Source organism: Salminus brasiliensis, chromosome 2 (genome assembly GCF_030463535.1).
Source record: "Salminus brasiliensis chromosome 2, fSalBra1.hap2, whole genome shotgun sequence".
In the NCBI taxonomy this organism is placed as follows: Eukaryota; Metazoa; Chordata; class Actinopteri; order Characiformes; family Bryconidae; genus Salminus; species Salminus brasiliensis.
The window spans coordinates 13,208,151-13,233,558 of NC_132879.1; the positions used below are offsets into that span (position 1 = coordinate 13,208,151).

Sequence of the window (25,408 nt, forward strand, 5' to 3'; positions counted from 1 at the left end):
CTACCTGGAAATACAGTTCCAATGAAGTTGCTTAGTAAGGAAGCAAGGTGGCAATCAGGGGCTGTTTAGGGGAAAAACATATCAGGAACTTGAAAAGTAAAACTAAATATTCATTAGTGAATGAAGCTTGGCAACCATTACTCTGATGGTTTACCTAGGCATTTTAGGCATTACCTAAAATCAGGCAGATATCAAATATTATAACAATAAAAGAAAATAAGAAATGAACAAAACACACAGTAAATCCTCTGTTTGGTTTAGTGTTTTGCTTTGTGAATATGATGATAAGAAACAGAAGATGAAAATAAATTTGTGAGCATTTGAAGTGTATGTGAGCATAGTGTATGGAATGGATTGTAGGGTTTAAGAAATTCCCCAAAATACTGTGGGGCCAAACCATTGAGAGACAGAAGGAATATTTCTACATGCAATCAATATGGAATTTAACTGGTAACCAGTGCAGGGACGAGAAAAAAAAGGACTGATGTCAATCGTTTTAACTCAGCTCTTAAACTTAACTCAGGACTGTAGTAGAACTTTTTATGGCTGTGAAAGACAGTTCTTCACTTTTTTAAGATCCTTTCCATCTAAAATAAAAAAAAGATATGGCTCCAAATTCCTTCCTTATGACTATACTTAAAGTATACTCCTTTCTGGTTTAAAAACTGGCCTCTGATCACTCGAGTTAGGCTAGTACGATGCTAGCCAGCTTGGCAATCTGTTAGATGGTTTAACAGTGTTTCATTTGATTTGATAAGTACATTTACATTTACATTTAGGGCATTTAGCTGACACTCTTATTCAGAGCGACTTACAAGGTTACTTTTATTACAGAGGAGGGCCAATGGAGTGTTAGGAGTCTTGCCCAAGGACTCTTATTGGTGTAGCGCAGCATAGTCACCCAGGCTGGGAATTGAACCCAAGTCTCCAACATGGTGTGGTAGCTCAGTGGCAGGTAGTGGTGTTATCTGTTGCGCCACACCAACCATAAGTATGCAACTCCAACAATTACCCAAAGAAACCTGTGCTTTTAGGGTATTTTCAGTCTAAGGGCTACAGCTACAAACAGATGTACAATGCAAATACCATTCTAGTCGTTCATGAATCAGCTGACTGACACAACGTGTTTGTCCAGTTCTGCATTAACACTGATGTACGGGCTCTCACGGATTTGACCTGACTCGTGATCAACACATATCAATACAGCAATCAATACATAGCATCAGAAACACCTTTTCTCTCATTTCGGCTGTCTCAAGGACAATTTGTGAGGAATCACGAGGATGAGCTGTAGGCCGTTTGAAACAAGGCATGTCAGAAACACTTCAGAAGAGGGTCATTTTGGGCAGCATTGCAGAAAAGCATCTCAGAGTGAATGACATGTTCAACCTTGAAAAGGATGGGCAACAACCGGCGAAGACCACGTCAGATACCACTTCTGTCAGCCAAGAACAGAAAGCAGAGGCTGCATTGGGCACAAATAAAAGTAGTGTTATATGATTAAGCAGAACTACTGTATAAGTAACTACCAAATTAAAACTTGAGCAAAGTAAAGTGTGAGGGGTAAAAAAGAGCGAATAAGAATTATGTTAAAATTGTGACCATCCAGTTTGCTGTTTTTTGCAGAGGTGAGTAGAGTAGCTTAAAACTACACTCAGGTAAAAGCACTCAAGTAAAACTAGTGTTTCTTGACTCTAGCTGAACTATATGACTAAAATCCACACAATGTCTACCTGTTAGACTCTATTTTACATGTTTTGGTATCCTTTTGGTCTAAAATAAAAATATATGTCTCTAAATCCTTTCCTTATAAATATATTTAAATGTACACTTCTTTCTGGTCTAAAATATTTAGAGAATTTGGGGTAGGCTGAGCTACCCTGTGTAGGGTACTCTGAAGAGTAAAATTCAGAGTGGCAGCTATAGTCAAAATCATTGGTAAGTTGTTTTGGTTGGGAAGGTTCAGTAAAAACAATGTGTGGAAAATCACAAGTGTGGCGTGAGATCTGGGTCAATTGCTTGAGTGTCACATGCATGAGTGGCCTGTTTGTGATGTGGGAATTGGCTCTGGATAAAATTACAGAGACAATTAAGATGAAAAAAGACTAACATCTTGCACTATTACATACATTAGTGATAAAGGTGTGAGCATATTTTAACCTCATGGGTCATCAGACAAGTTCCATAAACCTTCAGGTTCACATTCCAACTGTCAGGTTTCCGTTTCCCAGCATCCATCAAACAGAAACCCTTTTTGACAACATCAGAAACACCTTTTCTCTCATTTTGACTGTCTTAAGGACAACTTGTGAGAAATCACGAGGATGAGCTGTAGGCCATTTGAAATGAGGCATGTTAGAAACACTTCAGAAGAGGGTCATTTTGGGCAGCTTTGTTTCTTAACAGAAAACCACACAAAAGTGTGGCCTAAATGACGGCATATACTGTAATTCTCAGGCTCAACATCCCTATTGAGGTTAACCAGGGAAAAAAAGCGATTCCCACGCACCACAGACAAGACAGGCACCACAGTCAAGAGACCAGAGGAAACCAAAGTTGCAGACTGTAAACCAACAGACTGGTTGCATCAGATCCACAAGCAAAGTCCCCCCCCACCCCACATGCTTGAGTGGCCTGTTTGTGATGTGGGAAGACTTGGAGAGTGGGAAATGGCTCTGAATAAAATTACAGAGACAATTAAGATGAAAAAATACTAATGTTAAACATTTTGAACTATTACATACAAGGTAAGTAGGTCTCAAAGTAGGTCTTCTCAAACTGCTTTCATGAACATGACAATAAGTTCAGTGATCTTCAGTGACCTTCCCAGACACTAGATAAGAATACTTTTAGGTAGAAAGGTAGAAGGTTCAGGTAGAAGATGGTTTCACAGTATGAAAGTGTTCCAGATGAATCCGCAGTTATGTGACATAAAACATGGCAACATGGATCAGAATCTCAAAGGAATGTTTTCAAAATCTTGTGAAATCCATGCAATAAAGATGAGGCTGTTTTGAGTGCAATAGAGAGTGGTCAATGCAATATTTTAATTTTGATATTTTATTTATATTTAATATATATTTAAAAATCTATATATATGTTTACAATTTTTTTTTCTTCTTTGTTTCTATTGTGGTGGTGTACAAAAACCTAACTATATTTATATATATACATATCCTCATACACACACAGACACACAGCCATTCTGTGGTAAACCATTTCTTGGTCTATAGTAACTTCCTTAAGTAGTTCTTTAGAAGGTTCACTGCTTCCTCATTAGTATCAGGTGCTGTAACGTCACAGATCAGCTCAGCGCAGAGCAAAGGTGAGGTCACTGAGGGAAAATACCAGAGTGACTCAATCACACACATGCACGCACACACACACAGGCAGCACACAGACATGGGTGGTGGGTGTGGGATGTATACTTCTGGATGGTTCTTAAGTTAAAGGAACATTTAAATTGGCCTCATTTTAAGCGGCATGAATTTGATCATCTATCTATCTATCTATCTATCTATCTATCTATCTATCTATATGTCTGTCTGTCTGTCTGTCTGTCTGTCTATCTATCTATCTATCTATCTATCTATCTGTCCGTCTGTCTGTCTGTCTTTATCTACAGTGGCGTCTATCAAAGGGTTAATATATCAGGCAGTCAGTTCTCAAAGGTAATGTGTTAAAAGCAGGAAATAATAAGGGCCAAACTGAGATGGATAAATGACTGGGTCAGAACATCTCTAAAACAGAAAAGCACAAACTCATTGATGTGATCCATGGAGGTCCCATCTTACAAATTACAGGACTTAAAGGATCTGACTATTGGTGCCAGGAAATGGAGGTCATGTCTTGAATGGTCAGATCTGTTATGGCAGCACATGGGGGACAGACTCAGTATTAGGGTACAGATCATGAACTTCAGTTCTACAAACTAGATCTGTGTCCATCAGTTGATTGTTCAAATCAGAAAGTACAACGTCACTCATCAGGCCTTTGGGACTGGACTGAGAGTATTAGAGGTGCTGGTGTGGTCTGGTGTGAAGTCAGCTGGAGCAGCAGTAGTGCTAGTGGTGAAAGGCACAGAGTTCACTTCCTGTCTGAAACTTCTCATGTACTCACTAGTGACTCACACTGTCTGCACTCGCTACAGGACTGCTGTCACGTTTACTCTACCTGCCCTAGACACACCTAGTGCTGCAGGTGTGTGCAGGATCCTAAGATGATAGACAACATAAACATTTTGACATCTGTAGACGTCCATAGTACCCCGGAAAATGATTCATGGCTACATTCACCACCTATATGGTTGCTGTGTCATTTTTTACAACACAGAGATTTGTTCTTGGTTGCTAAAGTTAATGTTAGGGTTGGATTATGTGTAACTTGGCATCTGTTGTGGAAGCAAAAGTGGAAATACAACAGAAATACAAGCTTAGTTTGACTTACAGTAGGTCCAGAGTCTACTCAGAATTATTGGGCACAAGGCAGGAATATCCCCCTGGACACAACACCCATTCCAGGGTCCCACACACACTCATTCACTCGCATACTGACATACAAGGGCAATTTAGCCTAGCCAGCTCACCTGGCTCATCATCATGTCTTTTTGGAGAGCGATGCTAGGAACTATTCATGATGTTATACATACACGAAAATCAGTGTGAAATATCACAGAATTTCTTTGATTGATCAGTTTGATCACTTTTTAATCTGTTTTATTTTGATCTGATTCCAAAATCATTGTGCTTTCCTGATTAATTTCCTTCCATCTGTAATATCTAAATAAACAAATGTCCTGTTTCATCTACTTGCAGTTTTTATAATAGCTGAATTGTTCCACAGAATGCATTTATTGAATGTTTGAAGTAGTTTATTGATGTATAAATACTAAGTAGGTGACTTTGGTTGGGTTAAAAACCAATCACCCTGTTATTACCCTTTTAATTGGCTGGTTTACGTCACCAGGAAAGCTCACAGTAGCCACATATAGACTAGCCTAGCATAGCATAGCATACTACAAGATTTTTTTTTTGTAATTTTCTTAGAGTAAGTAATAATTACAAAAGAGTAAGAGTCTTACCGGATAGTGTTGCTGTCCTCCTGGCGTAATGTGCAGTTAGCTGTTGTTTTGGCCTAGCACCCACTTAACCCTTCTCCCTTCCCTACTCGGCCTAGCGTTAGCTTTTAGCCTTTAGTCTTTTAAGCCGTTCCCCTGCACCACAACCTGGTCCCCTCGGATCCCATGTGTGGAAACCTGCAGCAGTATCCGCATTGGCTCCTGCTTGCTCAAGTCAGCCATTCTGCTGGAGTGGTGCCTTACTCGGTTCACTAGACTGGCATCAGCTTATAGCCTTTTTTTAATCTTCATTCACAGATTCTCCTGACACAGCTGTTGTGTTAGTCTTAAAAGGCTTCCCGCTAGCGTGGTGGGTGTACGTACATTTTGAGAGTGTGAATAAAATTAGATCTTAACGTAACAGTTTGGGGGCCCTGTAATTGTCCCCGTTTACAGCTCTGTTTTGGTTATGCCAGATTTTCTTTTAGATAAATACACAACAGTGTTTGAGGTCCACTGCGTGCCACTGCCACACGCTGAACTCTCTTTATTCATCTGTGCCAAGATAAACACGGTTTTCTATTCTAGACATTTTTAAGTCTTAAAATGCGGTGTATATTTACACAAGAACACAGTAAATTGTCAGAGTGATTAAGATGGTTCACTACAAGTCAACAAAGAATATGCTCATTTGTTGTAAACATTTTTTGTCTAATTTTAGACACTGAAGAACAGGACAGATGTTATGAGGGTTTTTGGAGGGGTTTGGGGGGTTAACAGGGGGGTAAAATGGTACTTTCTGTATTTAACATCTATATCTCTATATCTCTGTCTATCTGTCTGTCTATATATCTACCCACTGCTCTAACCATCTAAAAAAAAGAGTATGTCAGCTGTAATGGAAGGTTTCTATCTATAATTTGCAATTGCATTACTGCTGACATACTTTTTTTTAGGTTGCACTGACAAGTCATTACTACACTGAGCATATCTGCTTATTCATGATGCTTCAACCCCTTTTAGTGTTAATGATTAGCCTATATTGGTACATAACAATAAAATCATACAAAAGCTGCCGGCTGTAGCCCATGGTTCTCTTCACAACTTCATTTGCATCTAACTATTAATGCACAGTTTAGACATGGTGAGCAGTAACATCAAATTTAACTGTGTAATTGTAACAAATCTGCAGTTATAATAAAATGCAAGATATCAGTGCGGTTGCATGTGACGGGCTGATCCAACTTCACAGGGGATTGCGCAATGGCGCCTGTTTCCATGGGAGCAACAGCGGCTGACGCAACGCCGGCGATTAGCATATAAATACAGCGCGAGAGAGCGCGAGCCGGCGCATAACGCTGCTGGGCTTCTAGAACGCACATGGAACGAACCGGGACTGAGCTGCAGGAGGAGGTTCGCGGGAAAACTTCGTTACAATGGTCTATAGCCAGGCTTTGGTGTTCGGGTACGGCTTGTCCGTCGGTGCCGAGGAGGATAACCTAACAGAAATGCTGAAGAAGTTCTTCAGGTTTGATAAGGAAGGCTTCAGACCCCGCACTGCGCTCACTAAAGCGGTCAGCTCATCAAGTAAGTCGCTGCGGGGGGCTGTGGTTGTGCTCACTTGTGGGAAAGGAGCTAGAGCAAGCCTTTATTTCTGTTTTAGTAAGGCTGAAATATCGATATCAGTGTTTTAAGAGGCAGTAAAGCTTAGTTCGAGCTTTAAACCGAAGATGGCTTCTGGTTGGCTTGCCTCTTACTCACGCTGGTAAATGATAAATGGTGCAGCCTTAACATTATGGCGCCCTATGGCATCAGATGTATTAGCTAGCTCCTTATTCTCGTTATTATTTGAGTTTAAGTCACCCAGTACCCCAAGGTGTGTGCGTTGGTGTGTGAGAACCACCCTGCTTTTCTACATTTTTGAGAAAACACAAAAAATAGATTGTTGTCTAAATACGTTATTTATTAATATTAGTTATTTTTATTTTTTTTAACCTACATAAGATGAAGATAACTAAGGTTACCGAGGTTACACACCCACGAGTGTTTCAGTCAGCTGATAACTACGTGACACACTGGGCGACGTTAGCAGCTTGGTGAAATAGCTGACAGTGCAGTCTCGGGTTCTTCTTTACAATCACATTTTATTCTGAGCCTTTTAAAAATGATTATTTTATAGTTTAATAAATGATAAATGATCAGATTCACGTGTTTTCATTAAACTGACATTTTGGACTGTTTCCATAGCTAGGTCCATTTCTCAGAAAAGGGTTGTAACTTCTCATGAGAGAGGAATGATTATGATTATAAATGATATGTATATATTCCCCTCTTTTGCTCAGGTTGCTTTCACAACGTCCATAATACCCCACACAGCTCTAAATATATATATATATATATATATATATATATATATATATATATATATAAATATAAATATGCTGTATCCATATGTACACTGTAAGGCTTCTTCATAGCATAGTGGATAACACCCCACACAATGCTTTACCAATGAGAGTCCTAATGCTGCATTCTCCCCCGGGACAATTGGGTCAGCCAAAGGTCATACATTTAATTGTATACAGTGTTTCTATTATTACCACATTGCTCAAACATCTACCTATTTTTTCCAGGTCTCGCATCTGAGTGTAGCTGGGAGGAAGACGAAGACGACATGAGCAGTCTTAAACACGATTTAATCAAGCGGATTGAGCGCTGCCTAGTTTCTGCGAAAGCTAGCAGCCTACGCTGCCAGGAGTTGCTCCTTCCAGGCGGAATGACCGCCAGGGTGGCCGGCGACCTTCTCCAAGCCTCTGGGGACGAGCCGTGCGGCCTGCGGGGTGCTGTCATCCACCTGTTCTTGGAAAATAAGAGTGGTGTGCAGAAACTGGGCTTCTTTACAGCTGACCAGAGCCTCACTCCAACGTTCGAGCTGTCTGTGGTATTCAGGGAGGACCCTGACGGCTGGCCACCCCTCAGGCACCTGCTGGGAACTGAAGGAGCTTTGAGGCTGCGAGCCGAGTACAGGCTGGTCAAGAGGAAGCTGTATTCCTCTGCCAGCCCTATTGTGATGGACTGCTGCTGATGGAGTCTACTGCTGTGAGGCTGCGAGCAGAGTATGAGGAAACTACATATTGTGATAGACTTCTGTTGATATGAAGTCTAATCATGGTGAATGGGGAACTTTTGTTTTGGTTGTTTGAGGATGAGAAAGATGTTACAGGCCTTTTTGCACACTTCCGCTGGGTTAGTTTGATAGACATCCTACTACTGAATGTTGATGAATGTTTTTTTTTTAATGTACTTTCCATAGGCCTACACTACTGTAGAGTTCACCCCTAACCATCATGGCATTTCAGAGCTAGATGGATTAGAGTAATATACAACATTGGTTCTCAATCCAGTCCTTAGAAACTCCCAGACAGTATAGATTTTCTGATGCTGCATCACACTGGAACAGAGCAAAACTTGGCCTAGCTGGTGGTCCCTAATGACAGATTTGAGAACCGCTGCTACATAAGAACCAGAGTTGGGAACGACTGATATGGGGAGAATAAAAGGAAGAACTTGTAGAATGTTTTGGGTAGGACGAGTTATGAGGCATTTTGCACATCCCTCTTTAGGTCAGTGTATTAACCGCCCTACTGATGGAGAGCGCTCCTGAATGTACCTCATGTAGGCCTACACTACTGTATTACTTGGTGTTGACAATTTGTAACGGTTAAACTTAAAATACCTTTTCTTTTTGGTTAAGAAGACTGGAAAACTCTGATACGTGCACACCTTGTGTATTAAATTATTTAAGTTGCATCAGTTTGTCTGAAGAATTATGGCTATGGAGGTAAGCAGGCCTTGCCTCCTAGTAACAATGTATTCTATTTGTCAGTATTTTCTTAAGACGAATAAAAATGTCACTCTCGCACAATATCCATTGTTTCTTCCATTGAGTTAAGCAGGTTTTACATTGGAATCAGACAACTGTGGGACAAGCTGTTGGAACTGTGTAAAAATGCTCATTGGTAAAAGTGGGTGATCTGAGACATCTACAGCACTAATAAAGTGTACATACGGTGCCTAATACATAAGTACAGTATAATAAACTTCTCTTTTCATATCCCAGCTCAACCCTTAAACCCTAAAGGTCTCTGTGGGGCCCAATTCTTCACCCTCAAGCAACATAAATGACATGTATTTGTAGTTACATTACTTTCATAGTAACTACAGCGTAATTCATAGTAGATACTGAATCACAGTGGACATTTAATACAAACAATTAAAAAAATACACAATATTTCATGGTGGATATTGAACTGTTCATAGTAGTTACTGAATAATTCATAGTTAAAATGATTCATAGACACAGAATAACAAAGCTTTTTAAATAAAGTGGATACAGAATAATCTACTGTATAATAATCTACACTGGTTAATGAATAACAAGTCTTAAAATTGATGTTAAATCTCAAATTTTTCAAGGTTTAAGAGGTTTAAAAGCTGGAGTGAGCGCACAGGGTCCCCTGGAGCAAGCAGCTCTCAAGGGGCCAATAGTGTCAGCTTAGTGGACTAAGTTATTAAACCTACAACCCTGTGATCAAAATCAGTGCTTTATACATAGGTCCAGATAAGTCATATCCCCTGGAAGACATGCCAACCTCTTCAGGGTGCTTAGACTTGGCAGTACTGTAATAATGAATCAGCATCTTCGAATCAGTTCAGGTCAAACACTGTAAAAACAAACAGCAAATGATTGACTTGCAATGTTTTATTAACTCACAAATTAAAACAAGTAGAAAAGGATCATATACATGTAATTCAGCTCCGGACATGAACTACACTTATGTAAAGAAACACCTTCCATTTCTACACTGTTAAAGCTACAATCAGTTTATGCACTCATTTATCCAGCACACGTTCTAATCTCCAACCCCATGTTCTCCTACTGACATCTCACGTTTAACTCAACATCGAAAAACTACAGACAGCAGCTTCAGTAAGAACCGCTCCTCGCCACTCTAATGAGAACACTGTCCGAAGGCCAGAGCACACTGACCTAACAAACCTGTGCTGGAATCCTGTAGAAGGTTCTCCTCCCTTCATCCTGTTCTAGAATGTTTTCTTCCATCCATTCATGCTGTTCTAAGAATGCTCTTAGACTTTTGTACTCTTCTAGAATGTTGTCCATCATGCTGTTCTAAGAATGCTTGTCCCCTCAGTAACCCTGTTCTAGAACATTCTCCCACTTTCGACCTGCTCTAGAACAGACAAAACCGGAACACTAGTGTTGGTTTGGTTTGCGTGTTCTGGCCTGGTTCTGGCTGATATTTCGGACCAGGCGTCAAATCAAAGCTACGTAGCCTTTTAAAACACCTTCACAAACAAACGTGATCAAGAACCATGCTTATTCTGCACACAGATTAGACCCAAGTGATCATTCTTCGGCAGCTCTCCCTTCAAGCCGTGACAACTTTAGCTGTGCATTCCAGGTGCTAATGCCCGCCGAGAAACATCCAGATGGTGTAAGAGTAAAGTAATTCCTACTTTCGGTCATGTAGTGATGGGTAGTTGTACATTCCAGCTCAAAGCATAAAGGCTGATTATCATATTGAACATCTCAAAAACTAAGCTTTAAGCTTTAAATATGAGTTTTTCCTCAACTGAACACAAACAGAATAACCGAGTGTTGCTTCACATCAGAGCACTGGTCTAAGCAGATCTGGTCCATTTTAACTCCATTTTAATCCACAGCCAGGTTTGATTTGGGCAAGGAAGCCTAACCCTTAAAGCCTTGTTGGTTTTCCTATTCCCCCCCCCACTTCTCTTCATTTCTTCATCTTCATGTCAGCCTCTATGGCACTGCGGCGCCCCCTGGTGCCTCCATCCTAGAAGAATAGAAAGTAAGGGAATAGGGGATGGCAGACATGAGACTGCTGAGTCTGTTAGCCCTGACACTTCAGGCCACGTGTGCGGAATACTGGTCAAGTACCAGGCATTGAAATAGACAAAAGGAGGGGGGGGGGCAAATGCAACATATTTACAACCCAACAAGTAGGGCCCGACCCCTAGGACAATCAATTTAAGAACCTAGAAACCAGTACTTTTAGCTCAGTTGTTACCAGCTACCAAATCTCTCAAATAGTAGAAACAATTAAAAGACTGTAAAAACTAAGATAATTAAATAATTTTTGTTTCATTGGTTTTTACTGCTACATCCTACATTCTATGTTATCCTGCTAAAGGCTGAGATTGGATATGATGACTTCTGCCCATGATTACTGATTCTCATTGGCTTAAGACATGGTGTTTTGTGTCTATGTTTACCAGTTTAGTAGCAAAATAATTACTGTGAGTCTGTAAAGGAAAGTAATAAAGATCATTAAACCGTTTAAATGTGGGATTCATCTAATAGTAGTGCTTCTGGTTCATTGTAAAATGAACAAGCAGACTATACTGGCACTGTATTTGATGCTAAACTGATTAACTGGTCGAACCCCACTAATAAGGAAAAATAGGCACTCCATTCAAAGCAAATACCTGCATTTTGTACTTGGACGTGAACTGTGCTAATGTGGACTCCCTCAAGTGTAAACCATGTGTGTATTTATATGTGTCTACATGTGCGCATTTGTGCGAGAAAAAAAAGAGAGAAAAGGAAAGACAGGATTTAGGGGGACAGAGAGCAAAGCCGTAACCTGGATACTTACAAAGAGAGAGAGAAGGAAAGCAGGAGAGGCCATGGGGAGACTGTCCTGTAGAAGGACAAACAGCAGTGAGAAAGACACACACACACACACACACACACACACCCCTTTTACCTACATAAACGTACAAAACACAGACATACACAGCTTACAGGCAAAACCAAAGCCGAGTAAAGAACACACAGAAATTCACAGAAAAACAGCAACATGACACTGCTAATAATGAATGAAATAATAAACAGGAGCCAGTTAAAGAACGTGCATTAACTGGTCCCCAATAACGTTACAGTTTTTTACCATTATTACCAGTGTCAACATTTCGAGAGTGTTTCATAGACAAAGCCCCTTGTTGCTGGGTGAAACTGAGGCAACTGGCTGGGTGGGAGTAATGTTCTTCTAAATAAAAGCTCTAGATAACCATAAAACACTGCCGATCTAGAAAAATCATAATTTTGATAATATGTCTAGTCAAATAAATAAAAAAAATCTAAATAAATACAGGTAAATTCTCAATAGGAATTCATTCAGACTTAAGAGTGACAAAAAAGTCATGTTAAACAGTTTTGCACAGCACTTGGCCTAATTAGCAAACTACCTAGCTAACTATAGGTGCTCTACTAGTTCATTTTGTGGATGTAATTAGCTAGCTAGCTGTATCTGTCGTACTAGTTTGTTCCGTGGATTTACTTTACAGAGAAGAGCAAAGCATTCTTTTCAGCACTGGCCTTTTTCAGTCCAGCACAGGGCTTCTATCCAGCCAGCGGCGAAGATGCAGCTGGATGCTACTGAACAACTCTGGATGAAAGCGAGGGAAGTTACAAAACATGAAGCAGGCTAAGCATCTCTATGACCACCAAATATGCAGCGAGAATCAGAAGAAAGCTCACACACAAGCTCATGTTAGTCCACAGCAGGTTGTACACACACACACACACACACACACAGACACACACACACACACACACACACACACACAAACAGGCGCAGGTAAAGGTGGGACAGAAATACAGGTGAAACAGAGAGAAAGCATGGACTAGTTTATGTGATCTGTATGTTTGGCATGGGTGTTTGAGCATGTCTGTGATAAATCAGATGATGGTTACGGTCACTGTATGTGATAAACTATTTCAAATGCACATTTTGTGAATGAGGACTTAATGAGTGAACCATGGCGGTGTTGTGCTGGTAGAGACAGCGGGAGGTGGAGTCTGAAGTGTTCATGACCGAGCAGTTTCCACAATGACGGACACATAACACAACCTAAAACAAAATAACTAATTTTAGGCCTGGTTTCCCAAAAGCCTTGTGGTGATGCGATCATCTTAACTGACAGAGAGAGTAGTCACAACTGATTGAGCAGATCCATCATAGCTGAGTGTTCTGTTGTGATGCTTTTGCAAATCCTGCCCCAATGCTGGTTCCCAAAAACTTCACATTGTACCAATTAGGGCTGCGATGACCCGCCTACACTGTTAATAAGCTGCAAACAATGTCAATAAAGGGGAAAAAAAAGACAAATATGCATTTACTTAATGGTCACCAATTGTGCAAGTTCTCCCACTTAAAAAGATGAGAGAGGCCTGTAATTGACATCATAGGTAGACCTCAACTATGAGAGACAAAATGAGAAAACAAATTCAGAAAATCACATTGTCTGATTTTTAAATAATTTATTTGCAAATAATGGTGGAAAATATGTATTTGGTCAATAACAAAAGTTCATCTCAATACTTTGTTATATATCCTTTGTTGGCAATGACAGAGGTCAAATGTTTTCTGTAAGTCTTCACAAGGTTGGCACACACCGTTGCTGGTATGTTGGCCCATTCCTCCATGCAGATCTCCTCTAGAGCAGTGATGTTTTGGGGCTGTCGGCGGGCAACACGGACTTTCAACTCCCTCCAAAGGTTTTCTATGGGGTTGCGATCTGGAGACTGGCTAGGCCACTCCAGGACCTTGAAATGCTTGTTACGAAGCCACTCCTTTGTTGCCCTGGCAGTGTGCTTGGGATCATTGTCATGCTGAAAGACCCAGCCACGTTTCATCTTCAATGCCCTTGCTGATGGAAGGAGGTTTGCACTCAAAATCTCACAATACATGGCCCCATTCATTCTTTCATGTACACGGACCAGTCGTCCTAGTCCCTTTGCAGAGAAACAGCCCCAAAGCATGACGTTGCCACCACCATGCTTCACAGTTGGTATTGTGTTCTTTGGATGCAACTCAGCATTCACTCTCCTCCAAACACAACGAGTTGTGTTTGTACCAAACAGTTCTAGTTTGGTTTCATCTGACCATAAGACATTCTCCCAATACTCTTCCGGGACATCCAAATGCTCTCTAGCAAACTTCAGACGCGCACGGATATGTACTGGCTGGGGAGGGGAACACGTCTGGCACTGCAAGATCTGAGTCCCTGGTGGCGTAGTGTGTTACTGACGGTAGCCTTTGTAACGTTGGTCCCAGCTTTCTGCAGGTCATTCACTAGTTCCCCCCCGTGTGGTTCTGGGATTTTTGCTCACCGTTCTTGTGATCATTTTGACCCCACGGGCTGAGATCTTGCGTGGAGCCCCTGATCGGGGGAGATTAGCAGTGGTCTTGTAGGTCTTCCATTTTCTGATTATTGCTCCCACAGTAGATTTCTTCACACCAAGCTGCTTGCCTATTGCAGATTCAGTCTTCCCAGCCTGGTGCAGGTCTACAATTTTGTTTCTGGTGTCCTTCGACAGCTCTTTGGTCTTCATAGTGGAGTTTGGAGTGTGACTGTTTGAGGTTGTGGGCAGGTGTCTTTTATACTGTTAACGAGTTCAAACAGGTGCCATTAATAAAGGTAATGAGTGGAGGACAGAGAAGCCTCTTAAAGAAGTTACAGGTCTGTGACAGCCAGAAATCTTGCTTGTTTGTAGGTGACCAAATACTTATTTTCCACCATTATTTGCAAGTAAATTATTTAAAAATCAGACAATGTGATTTTCAGAATTTTTTCTCATTTTATCTCTCATAGTTGAGGTCTACCTATGATGTAAATTACAGGCCTCTCTCATTTTTTTAAGTGGGAGAACTTGCACAATTGGTGATTGACTAAATATGTTTTTTCCCCACTGTATTAGGTTACTGTTAAGACATGATTTATTGGTCAATTAATCCAGATTAATATATTATAGAAATAATTAGTTTCAGACCTAGTAACAACCAGTGTTGTAAAGTGCTAAGAATCAGATCCACCTTAAAGCATTGAGTTAAGTCTTCATATGGTTTTGAGAAATCTGCTTTTGGTCAGTTAGCTGCACATCTCCCTGAATGCAATGTGCATCCAGGTCCACTCAACCAATTCACTGGAGTCTGTAGCTTCTTTAACACTGTCCGCTGTTAAACAAGAGCATGCACACAAACAAACTCAACCAAATAAATTGCAATATTTCCATAAATGACAAAAGGCTGGACAGGGTTGTAGGGATGAAGAGGCAATGTTGGTTTGGATTCAAATCGTGTATGCGTTTCTATTAGTTAGAGTAACTTTGAAGTACACATGACTGAACACCACAGGGAGGCATGCATATGAAACAGGTCATGCAGCTGATGCAGCCAGTAACAGTCAATGACACTCTCAGGTACCAAAGAACAATAACAAAATCTTACCATTTCCTAAAACTGGAAAATAAGCTCAGTGCACATGTGTGTTTTATTTTACCTACAGCATATCTAGCAAATTTTGGGAGCATAGAAATGTATGCACACATGTGCAAGAGTGGCAACAGAGCACTGATGCATTACTGAGGCATTCACTTCAGCTTTACGCAAAAGGAACATTGGATCCTCGTCAGTAATCCTTTCCAACTTCACAACCCCACTAAAAAGGATAATTTAGGATAAAATTCCTGCCAGCCTCCTGTAGCTTTGGTTGTTGGGTGTGTGGGTGTGTGTGTGTGTGTTTTTTAGTCTCACTGACCTTTTCCATAGTATCTTGTTTGGAGTTGTTTCTTTTCCTTCTGGGCATGGCAGCAGGTTCTGGCTCTAAATGTGCATCTTTGTGTGCTGGGCTCAGGGTCTACATATATATGAGACTGGGGGTTAGCGTGAATACCACTACCCATAACGACAGGGACTTTAGCAAAAGGTTATGGGTGGGTTTGTATATGTGCGTTTTGAGGGGTTAGTTGATAGTTTAACGATAGTTTATCTGTCTTCATAGGGCTCCTGTCCGCTGGTCCTTGCGTGTCCCTGTGAGCGTTTGTGTGGCTTACCTTGTCGTTGGGGTCTTGCTTGCGGTTAGCCTCACGCCCTCGCAGACTTTTGGCACTTATGCCAGATTCTGAGGTTTGCATGATGAGCTGGGTGGCCAGAAACTGCTGGATCTGTTCCAGAACGTCTCGCTGCATCTCCAGAGCCATGTGGTAGACGTCATGGTCTGAGCTGTTGTACATCACTGCATTCTGGAACATCAGCATGATATCCCGCTGGAACTCGGCCGTTGTACGGATCTGCCCCGTCTCAATATTCTTCTTGATGGCTGACAAGTCCATAGGCCTTTGAGGGGGGGAGGGGAAATATACTCAAATAGCTCCTTGATAATACCTTTAATACATACAAACTACTCATCTAACTATTTGAATCTTGTCAATGTTTTCATACATGCAATGCCATATATACCTTTATATGCCAATATAAATTTCAACTGATCTAAATAAACTGCTGTAAGTGGTGTAGGGGTGGCTGACATGGCAAATGAATTATAGTACCATATGCATTTTAGTACATAAAATGACACTACAATATACAGTTTTCAAAAAATATTTTGATTAATAAAATATTGTGCATTATAATCTATTTAGCCAAGATAATAATAAAATACCTCCCAGTCTGAGTTTGAAGAAAAAAGTGGTTTTAAAGTAGGGAAGCCAAGTTACAACTGGTGATAGACGTGTCACAGAAGTGGTGACAGGAACTAGATTTCACCTAAACCTAAACTAATGTTTCCCATCATGACTTTACTCTGAATTTTTTTTTTTTTTTTTTACATTTGTTTAATAGTAAAATTCCTCTTTAAGACATGAAATGCAAAAAGGGACAAGAGATATTTATAGGTTCATTTTGGTACCTGTGGACAATGCTGTGGTACCCAGGTGCAATGTCATCAGACACAGGCTGTAGGAACACACTTGCATACCTGCAACACAGTATGAATTGTAAAATAAACCTTATAACACACAGAAATAATGTGTTACTGGCTAATGTCGTTCAGGACACTATACAGCTTCTGCAATTGGGTCAGCCTTGATCTAATTTATTAACACTTGCCTGTGATTGGCTGCCGCCCGCCACACCAGCATGATGGCTTTCTTCCAAATCTTTTGAGCCTGCAAAGCCTCTTGATCCTCACTGCATATGGAGCTGAGATAGAGATATGCAAGATGAAATAAGGTGTAAAAATAAGAAGAGCTCATCACAGTATCCGGCAAACAATAAATCAAACAAAAATCATCCTATTCTCCTGCTAAAAACACCCACAGACAAATACTACTTACAACTGAGAGGAGGCGGGGCTGCTGGCGGTGGAGTCAGCAGTGGTGTATCGCTGGGAATTGGTGCCATACCCATCCTCACTCTCACTGGCTGGAGGGTCCACTTCAGAGAGATATGGACCCTCTCCACACTCTTTCATCTCCATCCCTTCATCTGCGTCCACCTCACTCCCTCCATCTTCTTCCTTCACCTCCTGTAAAAAAGGATAAGGAGACACCCAGAAAAACATATCATAGATCAGCATACACCCGTTACTGATTACTGATACATTTAACATTTATAGTCTTTTATGCAAGATATTACTCCATTATTGGAAACCTTTGTTAATATTTTTCTTCTTACTTCTTACCTTTCTTACAACACAGAATGTCACAAGATCTCCTGAATAATTATTTTTATTTATTATTGGGCTACGTTAAAATGCAAAAAAAAAATAAAGGGTAAAAAAACAACAGAAAAAAAAACTAACAAAAACATTTTGAAACAGTTTTGAAAAAAAAAAGCAGTTCTTCACATCATCTCAACATTGTGTGAAACAAAATCTTTCTATGACTTTTATTGACTTTCATTTTTTTTTTAATTTCCACATCACATATTTACTATATTCATACAAAATATCCAGTTCAAACTGAGGTAAAGGACAAGATTTTAAAATGCACAAAAAAAATACCAACTACCTTTGGGTCTCTTCCAGATGCTGAGCTGTCCTCAGAGTCGAGGCAGGGTGTTTCAGCCTCAGGCTGAGCCCACTCTTCACTCTCAGCCTTCACCGAGGGGCTGGGAGTTCTGTTCTCTGTCTGTTCTATCTCCTTTCCTCCTTCTTCTGCTTCTTTCTCTTCAGGTCCTCTGGGTTCAGGCTCCTGTGTTTGCCCTGTCTCTGGTGGGGCTGCAGGCTCAGAGTCCCCCAGAGGCCCGTCGGGTCCCCCAGTCTCCACCACCTCATCTAGCGGCATGGCTGGCTCTCCCTCCTGAACCTCGGGGATGGGCAAACTTGCTGGTACTCCAGCAGGTACTCTCGGCTGTACACTGGGCTCTGGATCAACCGGTTTAAAAGCCTGGTGTTCCCAGGGGCCTGAAAGAGTGTGGCCCCCTGCCACGGCTTCCTCACATAGAGAGAGCGCTGCCTCCACTGCTGCCGCATCCAGCACCTCAACGGATTCATCCACCTGAAGGGAATTTAAATACAGCATACATGGTCCTGAATAATTAGGGAATCAATTGCGGATTATAGTTGTGTACAGTACTGTGTATCATCAGAACATATGCAGCTGATATTGCAACTAGTGCTATGGAATGACAGTATATCTATATACTGTCAATAATATAGTATAATGTCCCTCTGTGTGGAAATGTTTCAAGAAATGTTTTTTTTTTTTTACTACAAGACATCTGTAATGTTATTGACTGCTTCGCACAGAATGAGAATCTCAGTATAAATCACACAGATTGTGGGGTGGCTTTTTGATTTGCACATCAATGTCACACCAAGAAAAAGTAGCAGTACCTTCTCTTCAATAATAGCTATAATATCCCCCACAGTCTCCAGGTCTAGCTCATCCCCCATGTAAGACACAGCCACAAGGTCCTCCTCCACCAGCTCTCCCTCTCTCCCCTCTGTCTGCTCTGCGCCGGTCTGCACCGCCAGCACCGCCTCTGGACCAGAACACTCTGCTACTGCTGCTCCTACCAAAACATACCAAACACACAGTTTAGCTGCATCATGAAGAGCAGAGCTGTTTGATATGGTTGGTGATGATACCCTGTGTTTTTGGCAACATCCTAAAAGGCAGCTTTCAGATGCATGGTTCTGTGTTAATGCATTAAAAAGCCCATCTAGGAGTCAACCTGGTTTAATAGATGAAGGTCAGACAGCATACATGAGATGAGAAAAGTAACTAAATGGATGACTGAGCAGACAAACAAACAAGATTTATAAGTATAATGCAGCCAAAGATAAACAAACAAGGTCTCCCAAGTTATCACTCCTAAAAAACAAAAAAGCAGGTAACCACCAATCTGTATCAGGCAAACGTCATCATGCTTAAATTTGGCCAAACTAATTCCTTTAAACTAGCAGGCAGAGAGACAGAGAGAGAAGGTAGATGTGAATGAGAAAGACTGGGAGAGGCAAAGACCTGTGCTGGATATAAAGTGGTGTCCTGGAGCAGGGGGAGCTACAGTGTGGGGAATAGGGGGCTCAGTGCTGGCTGGCATCTGGACTGTGGGTGAGCTCTCCAACAGACGGGATAGCGTGGGCGCATCTGACACAGAGACACACACATACACAGAGCTACAAACACACACTCACACACTAAAAGCAGCAAGCCACTTCAGATTTACATTAGTGGTTTTCAAACCAGTCCTCAGCAAATATGTGGACAGTCTCGGGGATGCCTGAGGACCTGTTTGAGACTTATTATGAAGACAAACCGATTAAAGAATCATGACCTGTGAATACAATTTACAGATAAACCCCAGTTTAATCCCAAGAAAATAAAATAGGCCACACACGCTGCACAAACACACTAATTAACACTTACACACACTAATAAGACAAATTAAGCAAAGAATAAAAAAGCGTATTTGAAAGAGTCCATATTCTATATTTGTCCTACTTTCTAAGGCAAGTTCACTTTGAACATTAGAGTAAAATGACTACAATAAATTTTTACTTGATCAATTTCCAACCGTTCTTTGTCCCTTGACAATGACAATGGGACAATGGGAGTATGCAGAACGTGACCTAAATGACCTCTGGCTATCCTGGCTGTGCTGTGTTGTGTTGTGCCTTTTTCAAGAACTGGGCGGCTGGCCCCTTCAGTAGGTTGCAATAATAAATCTCCTTCTTGGGAGCCAGGAACATTTAACTAATACCATTTTGCACTCCAATAACTCCAATGCTGCTACGACTGCAGATCCAAAACACTCCTTGTTACTTCAGGGTCAAGAGCAGGTCCAAATTGTTGTAGGATGAATAGGTCATAATAGGTTAAATGTACTCAAGTAATATGTAAAAAGCAAGCTGAGCTTTGCTTAGCTTTTCTTGACTTTTTAAAAACATGATTTGACGTTGCTGTACTATGTAAGCATTAAAAACCTCCTTTCAAAAAAAAAAAAGCAAGACAGATTTGTCTGTCCTTTAAAAACACACCACTTTTGAGGATAAATGTGATAAAATAAATCCCCAGATCTATGCAATTACCTGTAGATACATCATGGCCGGTGGGAAGTGCAGTTGCAGAGGTATGAACCTCCACCCCATGAGCACCGTTACTGAGAGTTGTAGCTGCCTCTCCCTCCACCACCTGAACACACAACATCAACTCTCAGTGGCTGAATCTGACATTCCAACGTTATTTCTAAGCACAAGCGTCTGTGGTTATTTAATCTCTGACATGCTAAAGAAAATAATACATTTGCATGTGTAACTCCAGACAGTAAGAGCTTACATCATGCTTTTGCTTTGCCAAAAATGCCTCCACTTGTAAAAACTGAAAGCAAAAGAAAAATGGCAAATATTATGCAGGAAAGGGTATAGAACTTGTGCCCAGGCTAGAAGAAATATGGCAGCATGATTGCAAACATATTTAAAAACATATGTGTGTTTTTATAAGCCTAGTCCAGGACTACACTGCATTCTGTAAAGAAAATGTAGTCTAGGACTAGGCTTAATTCTTGTCGAGGAAACGACCCTTAATGTTGTTCTTGTTTTACGAAGTGCACGCTCAAGAAAACAAAAATACCAACACCACAGAAGGCACATAGGGTGTCCTAAAAGCATTATTAGATAATGTTCTTTAAAGCCCTTATTTATTAAGTATGGCACTTTACCACTGGATGATGTACGTCAAGTACGGCAGGGTGTGACTACAAATTTCTGATCTTACATTTTGGTGTCTTTCCACTGCCAAGTGAACTGTATCTAAGCACCATGCTAATTTTGGTTACCCTTCATGTTGGGGATGAGAGCCATGTTTGGCAGTTAAAAAGACAATGGGGCCACATCTTACAGAAAATAATCATGTCCATAAACCTGTAAGCTGGAACGTTTTTTTTCTTGCTTATAGTTAAACAGTCCTTGGTATAGTTTGGTCGTTTTTACTGGATATTTAACCATTAAAGCTTACTGTCAAAAAACTGTCAGCTCTTAGGGCTAGGCTATATATTAATATTATGGCTTTTTTTACTGTTATTGTAGTTTATTATTGATAGTTTATTATTAATAGTATTCTAAACAATGTTAGACTTGTTCTTTTTGCCTTATTTGTCTGCTAATCAGTAAGAAAGAAATAACAGAACAACTAAACACAGCTAGCAGGTAGCCATGTACCTAATATCCACCCAAAGGTCATGCCAATTTGTCTAGCTCTTAACTGCATTATAAATACTTTACTCTTGTAAAAATCCATTTGGCTAAATGACATTTAAAGTAGTAGTTAAGGTGACAAAGGTATTTGACAGTTCTGGACAGTTCAGGATTCGGATTTGTAGCCGCACTGTGCTGTACTGCACCGCACCGCCCAACAGAAAAGCACTATAGTTTACATAAATGTAGTCTACATATCTATCATGATGCACTTTTTTCTTCCCTGCCACCTCCCACCTGCCTTATACTTACCAATCTGGGGCTGGCAGATAGGAGACTGCCCTTCTTCAGGAGTTCAGAGAGTAAAGGGGAGGGCGGTGGAGTGGCCTTCTGATTAAGGAGCTTTTTTTGAGGGGATTCATCTACCACAGCACCCAGACTTCCCTCTTTAGGCCCTGGGCCAGCTGGCTCAGACATTGGCACAAACACAGCCACTCCTTGAGCCTGAGCAGAAAAAAGTGTGGTTAAGAGGTTAATTTACTGCATTTAAGACGATGGAAAGCTTGATAACAATCAATAAACAATAATCAGGTGTTCACACACACTGGTGTTTGTTTATTGTAAGGGAAATTTAAATTATCCCACACAGACCTCTGCAGGGTTTCTGGCAAAGCTGCATAGATTACAGACAAGATGACTAGATATGTAGCGTTAGTGGGCTTACTAAATTTAAACTTGCATGTGCTGCTATGACTGCATCTACCATAACTATCTTGGGTCTGTGAAGGCCTTAGAAGCTTTACTGACCATAGGTCAGGGTTATAAGCAGTTCACTCACCACAGGACTGGGACAGGATTCATCCGTCATAGGCTGAGGGGTATCAGGGAGTGGCAGGTCCATGCTGGGTGAACTGGACCCCAGCGGGGACCGGACAGTTACGCTAGGGAGCCTCTTTGGTGTGTTTTTAGCTGCCTGACGTGCTGCAGAGACATCGCAAGGGGAAAGAATGGGTACAGACTTTTTCATCATGAGAACATGTCGAGTCACCTTTTGTGCCTCATTTTGACTGTATTACAAAATGAATTGTATTGGAACTGTATTTTACATAATTACATATGTTTTATACAAGTAAAGTATCTACCTTGATAGGCTGCCTCTGTTGCTTTCCTTTTCCGCTCAGCCTCGTCCTCCTCCTGCTTCTTCTTTCTGCCAGATGTGTTCACAAAGCATCAGTAAGAAATACAAACAAAAATGTATGTTTTGGCTTAATTACACCCAAAACATCCTGGTCACTACCTTTAATATTTGCCAATACATGCTACAGGAATCACCAGGCAGGACGCTAGTTAGATATAAAAACAGTCTTACTGTTCGATCTCCCCCCATAAATCCTCCAGTTTGGAGTCCATGTGTCCAGCCTGAATCAAATCTACTTCTTTCTTCAGCTTTCTACAAGAGACAAAACAGACAGAGACAGTGGTGTCTGAGACGGTCTGAAGTGAGAACACTTAGTTATTTGAATGTAGCTGTGTTCAAAAAACTGCGTGGTCAATGAGGAAAAGTCAGCTAGGGCACCTGTATTTCTCCTGAGTGTCTTTGAGAAGCTTCTTGAGCTCGTCAATCCTCTCTGCAGTAAGCCTGCGCACAATCACATCCTCAATGGTCTCGACCACCTCTCCTTTCTCACCACGCTTCCGCCTGTTGAACAGCAACATGATGACACAGAATTCACAACAATGAACTGCAATTAAAAACAAAATAAATGTGCGTAATTAAACTGTTGTAAACAAATGTAAACAAAGTCACAGAATGGTGTGATTGCAAATGTGCCGTTCCAGAGTTTGACCCAAAGTGTCCCATTATTTTCATTACATACAAAAACACAGAAAACCATTGCACATACACTGGTCATTTTGGATAGTAAATAAAATTACTACATTTGCACAAACTTTGGTTCCATAACATTTCACATCAAAACACACTGAATGGTTTTGTTTACATCTTTCAAACCCTGGTCCTGAAGGCTCTGTCATCCATAGGCTTCAAGTCTCCATATAGTAAAAACTGTGGCATGTGTCTGGTCAAACTTACTTAGGGGCTTCAGTGGTCTCCAACAGCTCTGAATACTGAGATGCACAGTGCTGTAGTAGTAACAAAGAAAAGTACAAGTGTCAATATTAAAGCTACAAGTTTTAGACTAACGGTTAATCTATGATCTCAGACCATTTGCATGCTCATATGTAGATATTCTGTGAGCACCTTTTGAGAAAACCAGTCCGGAGGGCGTCCGGGCTCAGAGAACGGCTTGATGGCTCTGCTGACTGACACCCTGGAAGAACAAGTGTTGCATTTCAAAACACATCCAAGTTTTAACTCGTAAGCAGTAGATACACTAACTGAAAGCTGTAAAAGGTCCCAGATGGGGAAAGTCATTAATTCTATTCTATACCACTGACAGTCACTCCATTATTCATGACAAACACCAGCAATTACATTAAACCCATTGAACTCCACTGACATTAAATTATGTCTAAGATCTCTCAACATATCCCTATCACAGAGATACAAACAACAAGTAGTAAGCCTGGACCTCATTCACCAACCGTTTCTAAGAAGAAAAATCTTCTTAAAACACATGTATGCAGTTATTAAGATTCTGACATTCACCAATATTTTATTATTATAAATTTGTTAATGATAAGATTGTAATTGTGAGTAATTCTGTGCTTCTTTGTAAGGGCTTTACTCAAGAACAGGTTTAAGATAACTATTGACAAGATATTGGTAAATGAGGGCCAAGGTTGCTCAAGATATGCCGCAGAGAAGATCCAACAGATCTCCAACCATGGCATGCATGCATGCATGTCATGGGAAACTGGACCAAAACATGAGCTGTTTACATCTCTATCAGATCAGGAGCGACCCCACGGAGAAAGAGTAACCTTCTGCAACTTTGCAGTGGCTGGATCTCTGAACGGGTCACTGGGTTACTTGGGGGTTAATTAGCTGCAATATCCTCTTACCAATTCTGATCTCCACTTCTCATCACAGAAGATGCAAGGCACAGTTTCTCCCGGATAGACCATGGTTCAGTCGGTCCCAGGGAGAGCATCTTATGCTCTGTACAGCAAAGCATTCAAGGGGAAAAAAAGAAATGATCACTATTCAACACTGAACTACTTATCTAGCAAGAGCTGTCAGTGTTTAACACTGTATTTTAACGACAAACTGCATGAAGCAGATAGCTGGCTGGCCCTATGTTTACGTCCCATTCAGTGTAGCGTTAGCTAGACAGTAAACGAAGCACTCGCTAGCTGTCAGCTCTGGCTCTAGCTCTGGCGCTGGCTAGCTAGCTAGCTACATGTAGGGACGGCTAACGTAAACGTTAGCACGGTGAGGTTTTTTCCAGGACTAAAATGAAGGCAATGAAACCTCTATATGTTCAATAACCCCCAAAATACACTAAAGCTACCTTAATACCGTTAAACGTATCGACTACATGACTGCAAAGCGTGTCTGTTTATGTGTGACCCGTGTTAGCCAGCGTAGCTTTTTGTTAGCTTGACGCTAGCTAACCCCACACACAGCAAAGTACTCGCTGGGTATTTGCTCCCCAATAACTAGACACTAAAACATGAACGCAGTGCACTTAGAGGCTTTAAAGTATTTACAGCGCACTTGAATATCATACGGAGCACTATTGAGGAAAACAGCGCACTCACTTCCCACTCCGGTCGACATTTTCGATGCTAAAGCCGCGCCACGCAGTTCTCGCCTTCCTTAGCCTTTAGCAGCTCCGCCGTCGAAGCTACAGCGAGAAGGAC

At 41.0% G+C, this 25,408-nt stretch overlaps 2 protein-coding genes across 9 annotated transcripts; one reads left to right on the plus strand and one right to left on the minus strand.

Moving 5' to 3' along the window:
* The first annotated feature begins 6,358 nt into the window (after positions 1 to 6,358).
* On the plus strand, positions 6,359 to 9,022 carry LOC140549820 (DNA damage-inducible transcript 4-like protein). Its single transcript, XM_072673562.1, has 2 exons — positions 6,359 to 6,643; positions 7,690 to 9,022. Exons 1-2 carry the CDS (start codon positions 6,493 to 6,495, stop codon positions 8,139 to 8,141), a joined length of 603 nt encoding a protein of 200 aa, XP_072529663.1. The 5' UTR covers positions 6,359 to 6,492; the 3' UTR covers positions 8,142 to 9,022.
* Positions 9,023 to 9,383: 361 nt separating this feature from the next.
* Positions 9,384 to 25,394, minus strand: brd8b (bromodomain containing 8b). Of its 8 annotated transcripts, XM_072668117.1 has the most exons (21): positions 25,307 to 25,394; positions 24,608 to 24,704; positions 23,844 to 23,913; positions 23,676 to 23,725; positions 23,160 to 23,282; positions 22,953 to 23,033; positions 22,726 to 22,790; positions 22,422 to 22,564; positions 21,896 to 22,087; positions 20,727 to 20,768; positions 20,480 to 20,582; positions 19,413 to 19,538; positions 18,782 to 18,960; positions 17,955 to 18,443; positions 17,280 to 17,470; positions 17,053 to 17,145; positions 16,853 to 16,921; positions 15,999 to 16,281; positions 15,704 to 15,802; positions 11,758 to 11,802; positions 9,804 to 10,935 (listed from the first exon to the last, which is right to left on the minus strand). In XM_072668117.1, exons 1-21 carry the CDS (start codon positions 25,323 to 25,325, stop codon positions 10,876 to 10,878), a joined length of 2,619 nt encoding a protein of 872 aa, XP_072524218.1. In that variant the 5' UTR covers positions 25,326 to 25,394; the 3' UTR covers positions 9,804 to 10,875. The 8 variants fall into 8 exon arrangements, with proteins under 8 accessions (XP_072524257.1, XP_072524218.1, XP_072524228.1 ...); XM_072668156.1 differs by lacking the exons at positions 9,804 to 10,935; positions 11,758 to 11,802 and adding an exon at positions 9,384 to 9,780; XM_072668127.1 differs by lacking the exon at positions 20,727 to 20,768.
* Positions 25,395 to 25,408: the final 14 nt, after the last annotated feature.

Bases quoted from the DNA above. Each gene is read 5' to 3' on its own strand.
- LOC140549820 (XM_072673562.1), top strand. From the start codon at position 6,493: ATGGTCTATAGCCAGGCTTTGGTGTTCGGGTACGGCTTGTCCGTCGGT. The intron at 6,644-7,689 runs GTAAGTCGCTGC...TATTTTTTCCAG, and splicing joins TAAAGCGGTCAGCTCATCAA to GTCTCGCATCTGAGTGTAGC.
- brd8b (XM_072668117.1), bottom strand. The intron at 23,283-23,675 runs GTAAGTTTGACC...GCTGTTCAACAG, and splicing joins GAGACCACTGAAGCCCCTAA to GCGGAAGCGTGGTGAGAAAG. The intron at 20,769-21,895 runs GTAAGTATAAGG...TTTTGCTTTCAG, and splicing joins TATCTGCCAGCCCCAGATTG to TTTTTACAAGTGGAGGCATT.